A 17290-nucleotide genomic window follows, 5' to 3' on the forward strand; every position below is an offset into this window, starting at 1 on the left:
TCAAAATGAACACATGTCATTAATCGTATTTATTTTAAATTTATAATTTATATACCAAATTTGTTTTGTTATTATTTTTATATTTTGCATAATTTTGGTTGATGGATTGCTTTAGGCAGTTATAAGATCCAACTCAGTTGAAATCCAAGTTCAAGGAATCAACTCAATATTTTTGACAATTTTTTTTTTTTTAAAAAAAAGTGAAACTACATTGTTTTAATAAAAAGAAACCAGGTTTTTTTAACCGACTTATACTATTTCGAGTTAACCTACTTGCCTGGTCAAATCTTGTAAGATATAACTTGAATAGAAGGAATTGGGTGTCCGGGACCGGGATATTACTGTCAAAGGCAGCAAGTTCCACCTAACCATTTGAAGGTTTTTAGATTAATACAAAACAAAATAGACCCAAAAATATTAAATAGTTAGGTCAAAATAACTATAAGTTTGCAACTTTGTTGATTATAACAAAGAAGAAATGGACCGAATTCTGTATTAAATATCATGTTTGCCTCCATAGATTATTATTAATAATCTTAAAACGACTTTTAAAGTTTAATAAAGTTGAATTTAACTATTCTACGTTGGTTTTACAATTGCCGTCATAACCAAATAATAGACTTGTAGTTAATCTACATCCACAACATCTTTCTTCCACGTCTCAATCGCGATTTTACTATTACGATTAACTCCTGCATTGACTGCCTTTTGACCGGAAAGGCTTGAGGGTAACTTGGAAAATCTTTTTTCTTTCTCTGATCATATAAATGAAAATGGATCTACAAAAAATACAAATTCTTCACATAATGGGTGGGATAGCCCAGAAAGAGTAGGAAGAGGTCTCTAATCCGGAAGAACAACTAATATTGTGAAGCCTAAAAAGGGCAATATTTCAATTCGGACAGAAGCTGAAACCCGCTCTCAACCATCAGGGCCCTTCCTCTTTCTTTTCGTTCAAAACCTGCAGTTTGTATTGTGTACAGTAGTATATTATTGCGCTTCCAGACTTTGTTTGATTCCATTGGGAACTACAACTGGGAACATGAATATTCTTATATATTCTGAAAACCAACTAAAAAAGATATATTATTCCCTCATAAAAATCGAAGTAGTGTTTATTTAGAGAGGGAATCATGCCAGCACCAAACCCTTTTCAAGCAAATTTAACCACTCTTTGAGGGGACTTAAAACAAACGTCTAGGAATCGAACATGAGATCAAATATTCAAATAAAAACTAAGAATCTTCCAAAAGAATAAGAAAAATTTACTTTCTATTGATTTAATCGTGCAGTGCACAGATAAATACAACAGTAAATCGAGTATTAATTAATACACGTAGAAAAAAATACACGCCATCGCCTTCAAGTTCCAGCATCACGGTCTTTCACAGCCATTACTTGCTGGTTGGCAGAAAGAGCCTTGACCATCTCTCATGATTTCTCATCCAGTGAGCTGAATTCAACTGGAAGCTAAAAATATATTGTTAAGGCAAAACCACGGATAAGCCTTCGCCGAAAAGAAAGAGAATATATATATATATAAGCAGATACATTTACATGCAGGGTAAATTAAAAAGGGTTAACACATTCTTTGTAACTGAGTTAAGAACGGGCAGAGAATAGAAAAAGCTGAACAACTCTTTCCAGCAAAGCATACCCCCCCCCCCCATTAGTTAGTCCCCCAGACCAAAGGAAAACTAAAAGGACCCTCTGATATTTAAAGGCCAATCTATAACCACAGCAAAAGATTTAAAGATGCCTCGGCCATTTACAAGAAAAAATCACCCATCAAACTGGTGACATGACTCCTCATTCGGTGAACCCAAATCAATTTTAACATCTCGTTATTCCACATTTAGTATTCCCAAATCAATGGGACATAAAAGCAGCAGACCAGACCAGATGCCCTGATCTGATATATCAACAAAGCAAAAGTAAAGATAAGCACTTGGATGTGCAGCATAATACAACCCCATCACCATATATTATAGCCATGCATCTCTCCTCCTTAACCCGGGCTTGAGACCGGCTGTGAAATGCAGCACAGGCGGAGTTACATGCATTCAACCACACACAAGTACCAACAAACACTCACAGAGAAACAACAAGCATGCAGAAGAGCAAACTCTTCCAAAAGGCCAAAGGCCTAAGCACATCATAAAAGCAATGGATATCAAACGAGCCCCAGTAAAGATTATAGAATCGAGCATTCAAAAACCTTATGCTGTAAAGTCATATTTGCAGCATACTTTGCAAAACTGTAGCTCCTCTTAGAACACTTGACAAATCAACAATCTGAAACCACGGAACCAAAATTCAAGGACAGTCCAACACAAGAAGATGTGTATCAAGAACAAACAGAAACCACGATCCATGCAAAGCAGCTTGACAATTCCAACAACAATAACTCCGTTTTTCACACGTACATAATGCGGGAGATATCAAACACCTTCAAAAATCATCAGATGGGCACTACACAGGTATTCAGAAGTGAATGACAATTTTACAAGATCCAACATATTACCAAAGGCAATCTTAACCCAAACCATGATGCAAAATTCAGTATTTGATATGGCAACATGATTGGGCCATAACTTCAAATAGCAGAAGCTCAGGCAAAAAGCCAAAATACCAAAGTGAATCACAGCTGGTAATCCCTGCAAACCAAATTCACCAAACAATAACTAGCCATCCATCAATAACTCCAACAGCCATGTAGTCACTGCCAATGGATCAATTGCCATCCACTGGTTCCTAAAACACAATGAGCATAAGCAACAGAGACACGGGTCAGGAGAGTTGAGGGGAAGGTCACGCCTACCACATGCGTCAAGTATAGCTTCATCCGAGTTCATCAGCCCCAGAAAAGATTCAAAGCCAAGAAATATTGATGAAAAGAACAAGAGTTGACGCAAAGGACATCAATTAAAAGCAAAGGAACCCTTCTAGAAACACTTGCCATCTGATCTTTTACATATATCTCCAAAAGAAGCTGATCCATCAATTACCCTCCTATAAAATAACGAATTCGCAGGAAAGATGACAACCAGAACAGAAACTCATCTAGTATCCCAAAGCAATCCTGAGCATCAAGGAATTGCTTCACCATTCTCATTCCTGTAGAAGTTTCAGGATTTTATAAAAATAAACTTAAAACAAGAGCACACCAACAAAAACCAACTTGACCTTGTTACTCTGGTTACAGAGAACTTGAAAAGGAGCCATTTGGAAAAACCTATAACAGCACAATGAAGGCAGAACAGATAGCTATGCGGGAAAAATTTGCAGATCCATATCATTAGTAAACAATAGTTGGATCACTTGTAACTTTGCTTGTTCTAATCAAATTGCAAAAGCAGAGGATCAGACAACTTCGAGAGAGAGAATCTGAAATAAGAGCTTAAGGAAAAAATATGATTAACCAGATGTCACATCACCAAGACCCTGAAGAAACACTTCCCTCATAAATGAGCCTTGGGACCCTGAAAAGATGAAAGGTAAAAACAAATTCAGCCAATCACTTCATATGTACAAAGAGAGAGTTAAAGAGGATGAACCCAAAGCAAACTAGACGTGTATAGAACCGAGTTACACACTCCCCAGTCTGAGAAAGGAAAGAAGTACATCATGTATCAGCAAAAGCACAAGTAAAAGACATTACTCAATGCCCAACAATTTGAGCTTTGCTCTGCCTGCAAAATAGATGGCCTGACAATTTTTAAGGAACAAACCCAAACCAAGAGCATATAGAAGAAAAAGCAGGAACAATCAGAAGTCACACATTACAAAGACCCAAAAGTAACAAATTCCCTTGCAAGTTTAAGACCCCCCAAAAACACAGAAAAGCTTAGAATTGATGTAAGAAGTAGAAGCAGAAAATTTTCATTCATATTGCAACAAAATTAAGGAATCAACATGTTTACAAGTTGTTGGGAAAATAATTATCTTTGAAAACATCTGTAATGTGTAGAATAAAATGTAGAAAAAATAATCGCTGACAGGGGAAAATATATATGAGAGAATAACATGTCAAGACAAAATAATTGAAAACAAATTTCCATAAAAAATGCGCAAACCTAGTAACAGATTTTACTTCTATTTGAGAATTAGTAAGCATAGATGTAAAGCAAATTAAAGACGCATCTGGTGCTTTTCCAGTTGTGGAGAGCTGTTATCATTTGATTACACTTGAAAACATTGTAATTCTTGAAGACACCCTGAGAAACATACAGTCAAAGAGATCCTCCTTGATGCTGAAACAAATGGGTATGTTGTCGATGGTACAAATAGGAATAACAAGAATCAAAAGCAAGAGGACCACTCCTTGGTATATCTTGGCCGGAATTTATTTAATTAAGAAAAACAAAGAGATCCTATAAACATGCAAACAGAGTTTAGACTACAGTTTTGTAAGTAAAAAAAAGGTGATTAAAATGCAAAAACAATTTTGAACAGACAATTTAACAACTCACAAGCTTCTGAAAGAAAAATAAGAGAGGATGCTCAAGAAATATTTAGCAAGAAGATATATGGGGAAGAAGCAAAGAAAAACCTCAAGAACTTGGCAAAGGAGACCTGCTGTAGTAAGACAAGCATACTAAAAACCTCCCATTCATCATTTGAAGAGATACTGGAGAAACACAATGAAGCAAAGCTCAGCTTCTTAACTCTTTATAAAAGTAAGAATTCTAGAGGACAAAACATTATTAAACACAAGGAAACAACGCAAGTTGCTGAAACATCAACACATACCAAAAAACAGTCCACCTCATCAGATAACACATACCATATATCAATCCAACACTAGCATCACAATTAGAGAAAAAGTCCATGTATTACTAAATGACACCCTGAAAAAACATACAACCAGATCATAAGTTAAAAAATACAACTTAAATGCAAAAAAAACACATGATGGCATCACAATTAGTGATATAGTAAATAGCATATATAGTATTATGCCACCCTGTTCACTCTTTAACTTAAATTCATTTCAATAGGAGATTGTATAAAGTCAAATACTACTTACTACAATTACCACCACCACCACTACTAGTAGTAATAGTAGCAGCAGTAATAATAATAATAAAAATAACAGAAGAACAACAAACATGAAGAGAGTGAAGAGAAGCTCTCAAAAGCATCAATCATCTGATCACAAAGAATATAAACGCCCTCCAATCCATGCCCTAAAAATGCTTGATGAGATCCCACAAAAAACACACAATTAAAACAGACACTAGCTCTATTTTTTTAGAATCAAAAGAAAAGTGGAGGTTTAAAATGTAGAAACAAAGTACAAAGACACCTGGCATACAACATCATCTAGAAAACAACTGCACAAAATAGAATAAAAATTAACGAGAATAAAAGATTTTGATTTACTCAAGGAAGAATGAGTCAAGAAAACAAGTGTACAGAAAAATGTCCCCTATTGGTAAACCTTTGACTTGGATCTGGTAGAACCTGCCTTGAGCAGACTGCACCGTGTTACAATTCCTTGTTTAATTTTAGTCCATGCCCTAAGGGTTGATGAGATCCAACAAAAACACACAATTAAAACAAGGACTCTAGTTCTATTAAACAGGAGGAAATTTAATAAGACAAAATAAAGAGTTAAAGGGGGACTTAAGTAGAGCAAAATTCTGAAACATCACATATAAAAGACTAGTGTTGCTTGAACTTCATATTCCTGGAATGACACAAAATAAGGTTCTTAGACCAAACACTCAAAATGCAATGCAACATAAAAAAAAATACAAGAAAAGGCAAAAAACAAAACTAGGTAACGAATTAAACAATCCTTGGTTGATTCTAGTCTAAATATGTTCCTTCATTTATTTGGAGAGATCCTAGATGAGAAGGTACTGCTAAAGGTCAGACACTAGCAGCATGAATAAACTTGGGACTGTAGCTCCATTAAACAAATGAAAATGTTTAAAACAGCTACGCAGAAACTTAGCTCACTGCAAATTTCAGAGGCTCAAGTGCAGAAAGACTCCAATGTTCGAAGTCCTAACACAAATTGGAAATGAAACTTAAGACTAAATATCATAAGCAGGTGAAAGGAAGGAGCAGGAAATGTTATCAAGCACTCCCCAGCTTAAGCCTGATTAGCATATATCCATAAACTCAACATAAGGATCCTGAAAACATACACAAGCAAGCAGCAGAACAGACACCAGTCACAATTTCACAGAATCAAGGATTAAAATGTAAATATAGTCATAAAATACTTGTACATTGTTCTTGAAAACATCCTTGCCTGCAAACCACTACACCAAGTTAAAAGAGGACTGCAAGCTCAAAAGCCTTGTGTAAGAAAAAAAAAACACGTTATCCACTTCATTCTCCAGAAAAGACACACAACTTGGAGCAAGACAAAAATACCAGCACGTAAAGGAAAGGGTAGGTAAGTAATGAAATAACACTCCCAGATAACTGTAGTCCACATCCTCGATAAATTGGAGGGATCCTAGAAAAAAGTGTGCAAGTAAAGGTCAGACTCTAGTTATATTTTAGTAAATATAAGAACTCGTTGACTAGAATGAAAAGGCAAAGTTTAACAAAAACTCGTTTTGATCTAAAATGGAAAGGCATCTTAAGAAACTTTCTATCTAATCTTGTTGAAAAAACTATCAGCCAGAAAGTATCTGCACAAAATAAAAGAAAATTAAGCATGCAGGAGAATCATCAGAAGTTGAAATGGGGAAATATGAGAGAGAAAAACAGCACCATTGGTGAAGTTGATTTGAATTTGGTAGAAAGTAACAACAAGCCACTGCAAAAAGAACAAGCAAACTACACCAAATTTCCTCTAAACAGTTGATGATAGATTAGGGGAAGAAGACACGATTAATATCAAAAGCTAGCTATTTAATCCGTATAAATTATATAAGACTTGGAAAAGGAATTAAAGATGAATTTAATCTCCAGTGGAAGTTTCAAAAGCACCATTTAAGCGCTCTCATCGCATGAAGTCCATGACCCTGAAAACAATACTTGTACATTGTTCTTGAAAACATCCTTGCCTACAAACCACTACACCAAGTTAAAAGAGGACTGCAAGCTCCAAAGCCTCACGTAAGAAAAAAAAAACTCTTACATCAACTTCATTCTCCAGAAAAGACACAACTTGGAGCAAGACAAAAATACCAGCACTTAAAGGAAAGGGTAGGTAAGTAATGAAATAAACACTCCCATATAACTGTAGTCCACATCATCCTCGATAAATTGGAGGGATCCTAGAAAAAAGTGTGCAAGTAAAGGTCAGACTAGTTATATTTAGTAAATATAAGAACTCGTTGACTAGAATGAAAAGGCAAAGTTTAACAAAAACTCGTTTTGATCTAAAATGGAAAGGCATCTTAAGAAACTTTCTATGTAATCTTGTTGAAAAAACTATCAGCCAGAAAGTATCTGCACAAAATAAAAGAAAATTAAGCAAGCAGGAGAATCGTCAGGAGTAGAAATGGGAAATAAGAGAGATAAAAAAACAGCAATATCGGTGAAGTTGATTTGAAGTTGGTAGAAAGTAACAACAAGCCACTGCAAAAAGCACAAGCAAACTACACCAAATTTCCTCTAAACAGTTGATGATAGATTAGGGGAAGAAGACACGATTAATATCGAAAGCTAGCTATTTAATCCGTATAAATTATATAAGACTTGGAAAAGGAATTAAAGATGAATTTAATCTCCAGTGGAAGTTTCAAAAGCACCATTTAAGCGCTCTCATCGCATGAAGTCCATGACCCTGAAAACAATACTTGTACATTGTTCTTGAAAACATCCTTGCCTACAAACCACTACACCAAGTTAAAAGAGGACTGCAAGCTCCAAAGCCTCACGTAAGAAAAAAAAAACTCTTCATCAACTTCATTCTCCAGAAAAGACACAACTTGGAGCAAGACAAAAATACCAGCACATAAAGGAAAGGGTAGGTAAGTAATGAAATAAACACTCCCATATAACTGTAGTCCACATCCTCGATAAATTGGAGGGATCCTAGAAAAAAGTTTGCAAGTAAAGGTCAGACTCTAGCTATATTTTAGTAAATATAAGAACTCGTTGACTAGAATGAAAAGGCAAAGTTTAACAAAAACTTGTTTTGATCTAAAATGGAAAGGCATCTTAAGAAAATTTCTATGTAATCTTGTTGAAAACACTATCAGCCAGAATGTATCTGCACAAAATAAAAGAAAATTAAGCAAGCAGAAGAATGCTCAGAAGTTGAAATGGGGAAATAAGAGAGATAAAAAAACAGAAATATCGGTGAAGTTGATTTGAAGTTGGTAGAAAGTAACAAGCCACTGCAAAAAGCACAAGCAAACTACACCAAATTTCCTCTAAACAGTTGATGATAGATTAGGGGAAGAAGACACGATTAATATCAAAAGCTAGTTATTTAACCCGTATAAATTATATAAGACTTGGAAAAGGAATTAAAGATCAATTTAATCACCAGTTGAAGTTTCAATAGCACCATATATGCCTCCATGAACCTGAAAACCAAAAGCTTACAAATAAGCACTCTAGTATGTCCCAGTGCCACGCAAAAACATACAAAAAGCATTAAATTGAAGGATGATCCTAGTGTTATATGTTCCTTTCAAACTGAACAAATCCTGAAGAAAATGCAAACAAAAAGCGGACACAAATTTAACAATTGAAATGAGAAAACAAAGGAGAAGGCACTGGATCCATCACTGTTGAAAACTGATAATGAAAACAATAGTAAAGAAAAATGGATCCTCTTTGTGGAGCTTAGCTTGGAGCTGGAATTATAATTCCTTGTTTACTTTCAAACCATTGCCTAAATGCTTGATGGCATCCTAAAAGAACACAAAAATGAAACTCAAAGCCTAGCTCCTTTTAAACAAGTAGAAATTTTATTAAAAGATACAAAAGCAGAGATAAATTCTCACATAACTCGCCCTCCAGCACTGCCACAGGTTCCAAAAAGATTAATTATAAAGTTAGGGGTCACCATGCCCAGCTATAAGCATCATGATCGCACAAATGAGAAGTGTGACACCATTTTGCAAGAAAGACTTGTTAAATTAATTCAGAATCGTGCAAAACTGAAGAGGAAGTAAGGGAACCAAACCAGCCAGACTACAGTTTCTCACATAACTCGCCCTCCAGCACTGCCACAGGTTCCAAAAACATTAATTATAAAGTTAGGGGTCACCATGCCCAGCTATAAGCATCATGATCGCACAAATGAGAGTGTGACAGCATTTTGCAAAAAAGACTTGTTAAATTAATTCAGAATCGCGCCAACTGAAGAGGAAGTAAAGGAACCAAACCAGCAAGACTACAGTTTCTCACATAACTCGCCCTCCAGCACTGCCACAGGTTCCAAAAAGATTAATTATAAAGTTATGGGGTCACCATGCCCAGCTATAAGCATCATGATCGCACAAATGAGAAGAGTGTGACAGCATTTTGCAAAAAAGACTTGTTAAATTAATTCAGAATCGCGCCAACTGAAGAGGAAGTAAAGGAACCAAACCAGCCAGAAAAAATTTTCTCACATAACTCGCCCTCCAGCACTGCCACAGGTTCCAAAAAGATTAATTATAAAATTAGGGGTCACCATGCCCAGCTATAAGCATTATGATCGCACAAATGAGAAGTGTGACACCATTTTGCAAAAAAGACTTGTTAAATTAATTCAGAATCACGCAAACTGAAGAGGAAGTAAAGGAACCAAACCAGCCAGACAAAATTTTCTCACATAACTCGCCCTCCAGCACTGCCACAGGTTCCAAAAAGTTAAATTAATAAGATTAATTATAAAGTTAGGGGTCACCAGGCCCAGCTATAAGCATCATGATCGCACAAATGAGAAGAGTGTGACACCATTTTGCAAAAAAGACTTGTTAAATTAATTCAGAATCGCGCAAAACTGAAGAGGAAGTAAGGGAACCAAACCAGCCAGACAAAATTTTCTCACATAACTCGCCCTCCAGCACTGCCACAGGTTCCAAAAAGATTAATTATAAAGTTAGGGGTCACCATGCCCAGCTATAAGCATCATGATCGCACAAATGAGAAGTGTGACACAATTTTGCAAAAAAGACTTGTTAAATTAATTCAGAATCATGCAAACTGAAGAGGAAGTAAAGGAACCAAACCAGCCAGACAAAATTTTCTCACATAACTCGCCATCCAGCACTGCCACAGGTTCCAAAAAGATTAATTATAAAGTTAGGGGTCACCATGCCCAGCTATAAGCATCATGATCACACAAATGAGAAGAGTGTGACACCATTTTGCAGAAAAGACTTGTTAAATTAATAAGATTAATTATAAAGTTAGGGGTCACCATGCCCAGCTATAAGCATCATGATCGCACAAATGAGAAGAGTGTGACAGCATTTTGCAAAAAAGACTTAAAATTAATTCAGAATCGCGCAAAACTGAAGAGGAAGTAAAGGAACCAAACCAGCCAGACAAAATTTTCTCACATAACTCGCCCTCCAGCACTGCCACAGGTTCCAAAAAGATTAATTATAAAGTTAGGGGTCACCATGCCCAGCTATAAGCATCATGATCGCACAAATGAGAAGTGTGACACCATATTGCAAAAAAGACTTGTTAAATTAATTCAGAATCACGCAAACTGAAGAGGAAGGAACCAAACCAGCCAGACAAAATTTTCTCACATAACTCGCCCTCCAGCACTGCCACAGGTTCTAAAAAGATTAATTATAAAGTTAGGGGTCACCATGCCCAGCTATAAGCATCATGATCGCACAAATGAGAACAGTGTGACAGCATTTTGCAAAAAAGACTTAAAATTAATTCAGAATCACGCAAAACTGAAGAGGAAGTAAAGGAACCAAACCAGCCAGACTACAGTTTCTCACATAACTCGCCCTCCAGCACTGCCACAGGTTCCAAAAAGATTAATTATAAAGTTAGGGGTCACCATGCCCAGCTATAAGCATCATGATCGCACAAATGAGAAGAGTGTGACACCATTTTGCAAAAAAGACTTGTTAAATTAATTCAGAATCGCGCCAACTGAAGAGGAAGTAAAGGAACCAAACCAGCCAGACTACAGTTTCTCACATAACTCGCCCTCCAGCACTGCCACAGGTTCCAAAAAGATTAATTATAAAGTTAGGGGTCACCATGCCCAGCTATAAGCATCATGATCGCACAAATGAGAAGAGTGTGACAGCATTTTGCAAAAAAGACTTAAATTAATTCGGAATCGCGCAAACTGAAGAGGAAGTAAAGGAACCAAACCAGCCAGACAAAATTTTCTCACATAACTCGCCCTCCAGCACTGCCACAGGTTCCAAAAAGATTAATTATAAAGTTAGGGGTCACCATGCCCAGCTATAAGCATCATGATCGCACAAATGAGAAGAGTGTGACACCATTTTGCAAAAAAGACTTGTTAAATTAATTCAGAATCACGCAAACTGAAGAGGAGGTAAAGGAACCAAACCAGCCAGACTACAGTTTCTCACATAACTCGCCCTCCAGCACTGCCACAGGTTCCAAAAAGATTAATTATAAAGTTAGGGGTCACCATGCCCTGCTATAAGCATCATGATCGCACAAATGAGAAGAGTGTGACAGCATTTTGCAAAATAGACTTGTTAAATTAATTCAGAATCGCGCAAACTGAAGAGGAAGTAACGGAACCAAACCACCCAGACTACAGTTTCTCACATAACTCGTCCTCCAGCACTGTCGCGTGTCCCCAAAAAAAATTATGTAGAAAATAATTCTTTGAATCCATGTTTCCTCAATCATTAGCTTAAAGCTTCCAATATAGACCCGCACCAAATACCACAAAGCAGAACTACAATAAATTGCTGAGAGGATGAATCCAACGCAAGGAAAGGCAAAATTCAAGGCAGGATCTTCTAAACGTCAAGATTACAACCAAATAAACATATCCAAACGATTTCAATCCTGGAAGTGACAAAATCAACTGTCTATCATGTGAATTTGTGTAATTAATCCAAATTCATAGTAAAGATTTAAAGGTAAATCAAACACGAGAGGCACAGAAGATGATCCAAAATCCAAGCATATGCAACACGATCTAAAACTATTCAATATCAGGAGAAGATTTCGAAAATCGAAAAACGCTAATTGCGTAGAGCAGGAGAGAAAAATCATAATTTACGGATCGTATGACAAAACCTAGTTTCCCCTCGTCGCTGAAACCCTGCATCCACAGATCGCTGAAACCATAGGCATCCACGGATCGCTGAAACCTTAATTAGCAAAAAGATCGAAAGAAGTAAACGAAGAAGAAAGATACCAAGAACTTGACGCCGAAGGAAATACCGAGATAGAAACTAGATTAAAGCCTCGCAGGATGGCTTCCAGGTAAAGAATCGTATGAAAGGGTGCCTCTATTTATAGATCGAAGAGCTGGATTTAATGGCTAGGATTGATTTCTTAATTACAAGATATACGGCCAAGATTTATTCTTATATTATAAGAGACGGTTAGGTGGACCGCCAGCTTGCTTTTGTTTTACGCGGTCCACTGACAACTTTTAATAGTTTTTTTGTTTTTTTAATATAGTACCATTTATTATTTTAAAAAAAAATATTAAAATATTTTTTTATTATTTTATAAAAATTATTTTTTAATATAGCATAAAAAAATTTTAAAAATATATAAAAAATAAATTTTTTAAAAAAAAATATAACTCCAACTGCATTTCTAAATCCTACAAAAAACGTTTTTAAAAAATTCAATTATTTTGTTAAAATTTATTTTTTATATAATTTAAATTGTTTTAATATATTTGATCTTCAAATTAATTTTTTTTAATATAAAAAATGTTTTAAAAAATAATTATAATTGTATTCTTAGACAGAACATCACTTAAGTTATACACACTTACGCGTTCCTAGTCTTAGAAATAAAAGGATTAGAAAAATGTAGGGATTTTTTTATTATGGATGGTCGGTTTATTTTATATGTAAAGTAATTAGAAAAACACTATTTTGAGATCTTGTAGCTGTATTAAATCGGTAAGTTGAATTTTGTATAAATCAAGATATTTAACATTGTAATATATGTCATATGTCTAATAAATCTATTTATTAAAATTGATTTGTAATAAAAATCAATACATACAAAATTTATTGAATAAAAAAAATATCATACAAGAATACATGTGTTAAAAGTAGTATAAAATACATATTAAATCTATAGAAGTTTTATATATATATATACAAAAAAATCACACATGAATTATACTAACTTTCAAAAAAGCTAAAACACACTATAATTTATTCTAAACAATATTATAAAACTCACTATAAATAAATAAATAAAAAAAAAACATATTATAAACTAGCGATATATGAAATTAAATCATATAAAAAATAATCCAAGTTAACAGATTATAAATTAAACTAAAGTTGTTTTATTTTTAAAAATATAAAACTGAACCAAGCTTAAGCGGTATGATTCTTTCTTCTGGTTCAGCTCGGTTACATCGATCTGTTAGGAATCATAGAAGGATACTGCAAGGAAGTGAGCATCATGGGCCTGGATTTACCGAGACCCGAGGTCCTCGCCTATTCTAATCTCGGGAGGGCCTTACAAGCAAGCCCCATTGTCAAAGTCAACGATATGCCTAAACTCCATCGCTCACCCTGTTTTACAGTTGACTGTAGCAGTGAACTTCCATATCCTCATGGCTCCTTGCTGTTCTAATAATTTATTAAAATATCTTACCTGTTGATTTTATATCAATCTAACCCTAGCCACTCATCTATTCAAAGGTGATAAAGAGACAAGACCAGAGATGTATCTTGAAGCTAAGCTGCACACTTACACTGACAAGTCATAAGAGATGTTTAAAAACAAGCTAACAAGCTCAAACTCTGATATAAATGGTGTTTGCATCTGCCATCGGACAGGAGCACAAAGTGAACTCTCTTTTCTCGTCCGGGTGATCAACCATTTTCAGGTGTGCTTTTCCTCTATAAGCTTTTGATGCATGCAAGCATCGTGTTTATTTTCATTTGCCCATTTTATCTCCTGTCATCGTGCCTGAAGCAGTTATATTTCTCCACTGCAGATGCAGCATCAGCTTGGTACTAATTCATGGTAATGCAAGTTGATTTCCTCAACGAAGCAACTGCTGGTATAATTCACAACTATTCTGGCAAATTCTTTTTCCGTATCAAACTCAGCCTTCAATGAAAAAGCACGAGCATCTCTAACCAAAAACAAGATGAAAAAAATCCGCTGTGGATGGGTCTGGGAGGTAAAAATCCACCCCTCTCAGTTCTACAGGCATTTCTAACCCAAGATGAACAATTCAAGGTTCAACAGACCTCCAAATGAAAAACAAAATCACTGAAAATAAATTTCTTCTGCTCACCCAAAAATCATATTGTATCTGATGCTGAAATACATGGAATTTTTTTAACAGACCAAGCTACAAGAACATGTACAAACAAAGGCAGATAAGCGGAGACTTGAGCAATAATATCCAACCTTAACGTTTGGAAAATTGCGGGGCCTTGCGAGCTTTCTTGAGGCCAACCTTCTTCCTCTCAACTATTCTCGAGTCTCTGGTTAGAAGCCCTTCCCTCTTCAAAGGGATTCTGTGGTCCTGACTCACCTTTAGCAAGGCGCGGGCAACACCAAGGGAGATTGCTTGAGCCTGACCAGCGAGGCCACCTCCATGAGCTTTGACAAACACGTCATAGCTGCTCTCATACCCCAAAGTTACCAGTGGGACTTTCACATATTGAAGCCACAATGGATTGCCTTGAAGATATTCCTATACAGTGATAGAAAGCCCCATCACAAAGGATGCATAACATGCAGGGAAACAAAAACGAATGCAAAAGACTAGCATGATCACAGCAATATTCAGAATTCAAAGGCCAGATTATGGTATAACAAGTACATGCTGTGCAACAGGGCTGCAACGCAGATATAAATTGCCATCCTCATTTGTGGACATGGAACTTTGGTATCTATTGTATCACTTAGAATTGGGATGAACGCATGAAAAATGAACTTCTGCTCATTGAAAGGTATGTACTCATTCAAAAAATCTACCGCTTTGATTTAACTCACAAGTCCTTGGATTTGCAGTCAGAGAGGTGCAGGTTTTTACTGCTGACAACACTTTGTCCATCCAAAAAAAGTATTGCAACTTCCCTAAACCTGCTTCATGGGGACTGGAACTAGATCACCGGCAATGTATCTCAAGAAAGATGAAAACTGTACTGGAACAAGGACCAGGACAGTTGCAATGAGCAATAACTATAACAATCATAATCTTAATTCAGTTTTTATTTCTCTCAAATGTTTGTGTACTGGAGAATTGACAAGAATCAAACACACTCATTGCTCATAAAACAGCTTGCTGTACCATGTAAATTTTCCACGCAACAAGCTTTCAGGTAACAAAAATGGATATTTACTCATAAAATCCTGAAAACCCGTTTCAGTGTGGCTGCAATCACTAGAGAAGCATAGAATAAAATGAGAATATAAAGAACAATCCAGCAACCAAAAAGCCACAGTTCCCAGAAAGTTTATTAACTTATACGATGATAAAATTGAGATAAAATAATTAAATGATTAAAACCCATTTTTTAAAACAAACATATAGCAAGAAAATTGAGAGAAAATGTAAAAGAGATGGAGAATTGGCATTGTCATTGACCTTGGCATCACGGTAATTGATGATAACCTTGCCAGTGCCTTCCTGAAGAACAACACGCGCAATAGCGCATTTACGGCGGCCAGTGCCGTGAATAGTTTGAGCGGCGAAACCACCAGGAAGTCTCGATTTCACTAATTTCTTGAGGTCTGTGGTGGTGGTGGTGGTGTTGGTTTCAGGAGAGGCAACGGTGGCGGAAACACGGAGAGTAAGGGGTTGTTTGGAGGGGTGGGAGAGTGGGAAAGAAAGAGAATTGGACCGGGAAAATGAGAGCGCGTTTGGTTTCTGGGAGATTTGAGAGGAAAATGAGAGTGAAAAGAGTGATGTTGTGAGAGAGGCGATTGAGATTGCCATTTTCCCGGTTTCAAACTTCCATTAGCCAGAGGGAAAGGTTTTAGCGATGGCTTCTTGAGAGGGTGAAGATGGACGTTGAGCGAAGGGGATAATGTTTCTTGAATTGACGATAATACCCATTTATTATTTTTTCTTAACCCTTTTTACTTCTTTTCAATAACAACAATAATTTTTTTCAAGAAAATAATAATTATAATAATGTTTTAATTATCTAATTTATTTATTTTTCACAATCAATGAAACTATATTGAATTTGAGTTTTTTTCTTAGGTGTCATTATCCAATTAAACAAACAATTTCTATGATTAATAAAACAAAAATAATTAAATATGGTATATTTATTTAATCAAATACTTTTTTTAATCACATTCTCATGTTGAATTTAATTGATTAATTTTTTATATGATTTTTTATTTTTATAATTGATTTAAATATGTGTGTTTTCTAAAAAGAGATAGGAGAAAAGGCAATAGGTAAAAAAAAAATATATATTCTAAGTGATCTAAAGTATTTGAAATTATATCTTGATCTAAATAATTTTGATATAATTTGTGTGAAAGATAAAATAAAATTCATTCTCTATAAAAAAAATTAAATAAATAAACTACACGACAAAAGAAATAAAATTATAATTATCCAAAGGTGAAGTCTGTATCTAGTAGATTTGGATTTAGTTGCTGCTAGATTGCACAAGTAAAAGTTTTTTACATCCCAAATTTGTTTAAATTATTAATTATTAAGAGCCATCCTTTGGCTTCCTTTAAGTGAGTGTTTGTGAGTATATTTTAATTAAAAAATATTAAATTAATGGATTTTTTTATTTTTTAATAATTTTAATTGATATACCTATATAAAAAATAAATAAAAATTTGAGACGGATGGCCTTTGCTTGGAGAGTAGATGGAGATCAACCAAAGCAAATGAAAGAATGTTCAGTCAAATCCAATCATGGAATTCAATTTCACTCTGAAAGAATTAAGGTGGATGAGTTTCCAACATAAAAAGGAGACAACACACGGCTAATTCTATCAAAAGAGACCATGTAAGCTTAAATTTACAAGTAAAAAGATATGTTCTTTGGACATCGTGATCTCCAAAACCACCATTGATGCACAAGAGGAGAAGCTCATTAAGCTGAAAAGAAAATATTAGCACAAAACATTGTCAAAACAATTTCACCCCGACTGCTAAACATGAAAACACTGCAAGACAGTTAAAGAGCTCGCACAACCAACCATAAAATGGCAGCAAAAA

At 35.3% G+C, this 17290-nt stretch overlaps 1 protein-coding gene and 1 long non-coding RNA gene across 2 annotated transcripts; both read right to left on the minus strand.

Annotated features, from left to right (window-relative positions):
• Positions 1-1255: 1255 nt before the first annotated feature.
• LOC118034150 (uncharacterized) lies at positions 1256-12357 on the minus strand. Its single transcript, XR_012167976.1, has 2 exons — positions 6736-12357; positions 1256-6653 (listed from the first exon to the last, which is right to left on the minus strand). It is a non-coding gene; the product is annotated as an uncharacterized lncRNA (long non-coding RNA).
• Positions 12358-14343: 1986 nt separating this feature from the next.
• LOC118034149 (small ribosomal subunit protein uS9c) lies at positions 14344-16142 on the minus strand. Its single transcript, XM_035039364.1, has 2 exons — positions 15686-16142; positions 14344-14788 (listed from the first exon to the last, which is right to left on the minus strand). The coding sequence occupies exons 1-2, from the start codon at positions 16034-16036 to the stop codon at positions 14501-14503; spliced, it is 639 nt and encodes a 212-aa protein (XP_034895255.1). The 5' UTR covers positions 16037-16142; the 3' UTR covers positions 14344-14500.
• Positions 16143-17290: the final 1148 nt, after the last annotated feature.

Source organism: Populus alba, chromosome 14 (assembly GCF_005239225.2).
Source record: "Populus alba chromosome 14, ASM523922v2, whole genome shotgun sequence".
Lineage (NCBI taxonomy): Eukaryota > Viridiplantae > Streptophyta > Magnoliopsida > Malpighiales > Salicaceae > Populus > Populus alba.

What these genes read in the sequence shown, in the direction of transcription:
- LOC118034149 (XM_035039364.1), bottom strand. Translation starts at nt 16,036, where the DNA reads ATGGCAATCTCAATCGCCTCTCTCACAACATCACTCTTTTCACTCTCA. An exon ending in TCAATTACCGTGATGCCAAG is followed by an intron (nt 14,789 to 15,685) that starts GTCAATGACAAT and finishes ATCACTGTATAG; the next exon opens with GAATATCTTCAAGGCAATCC.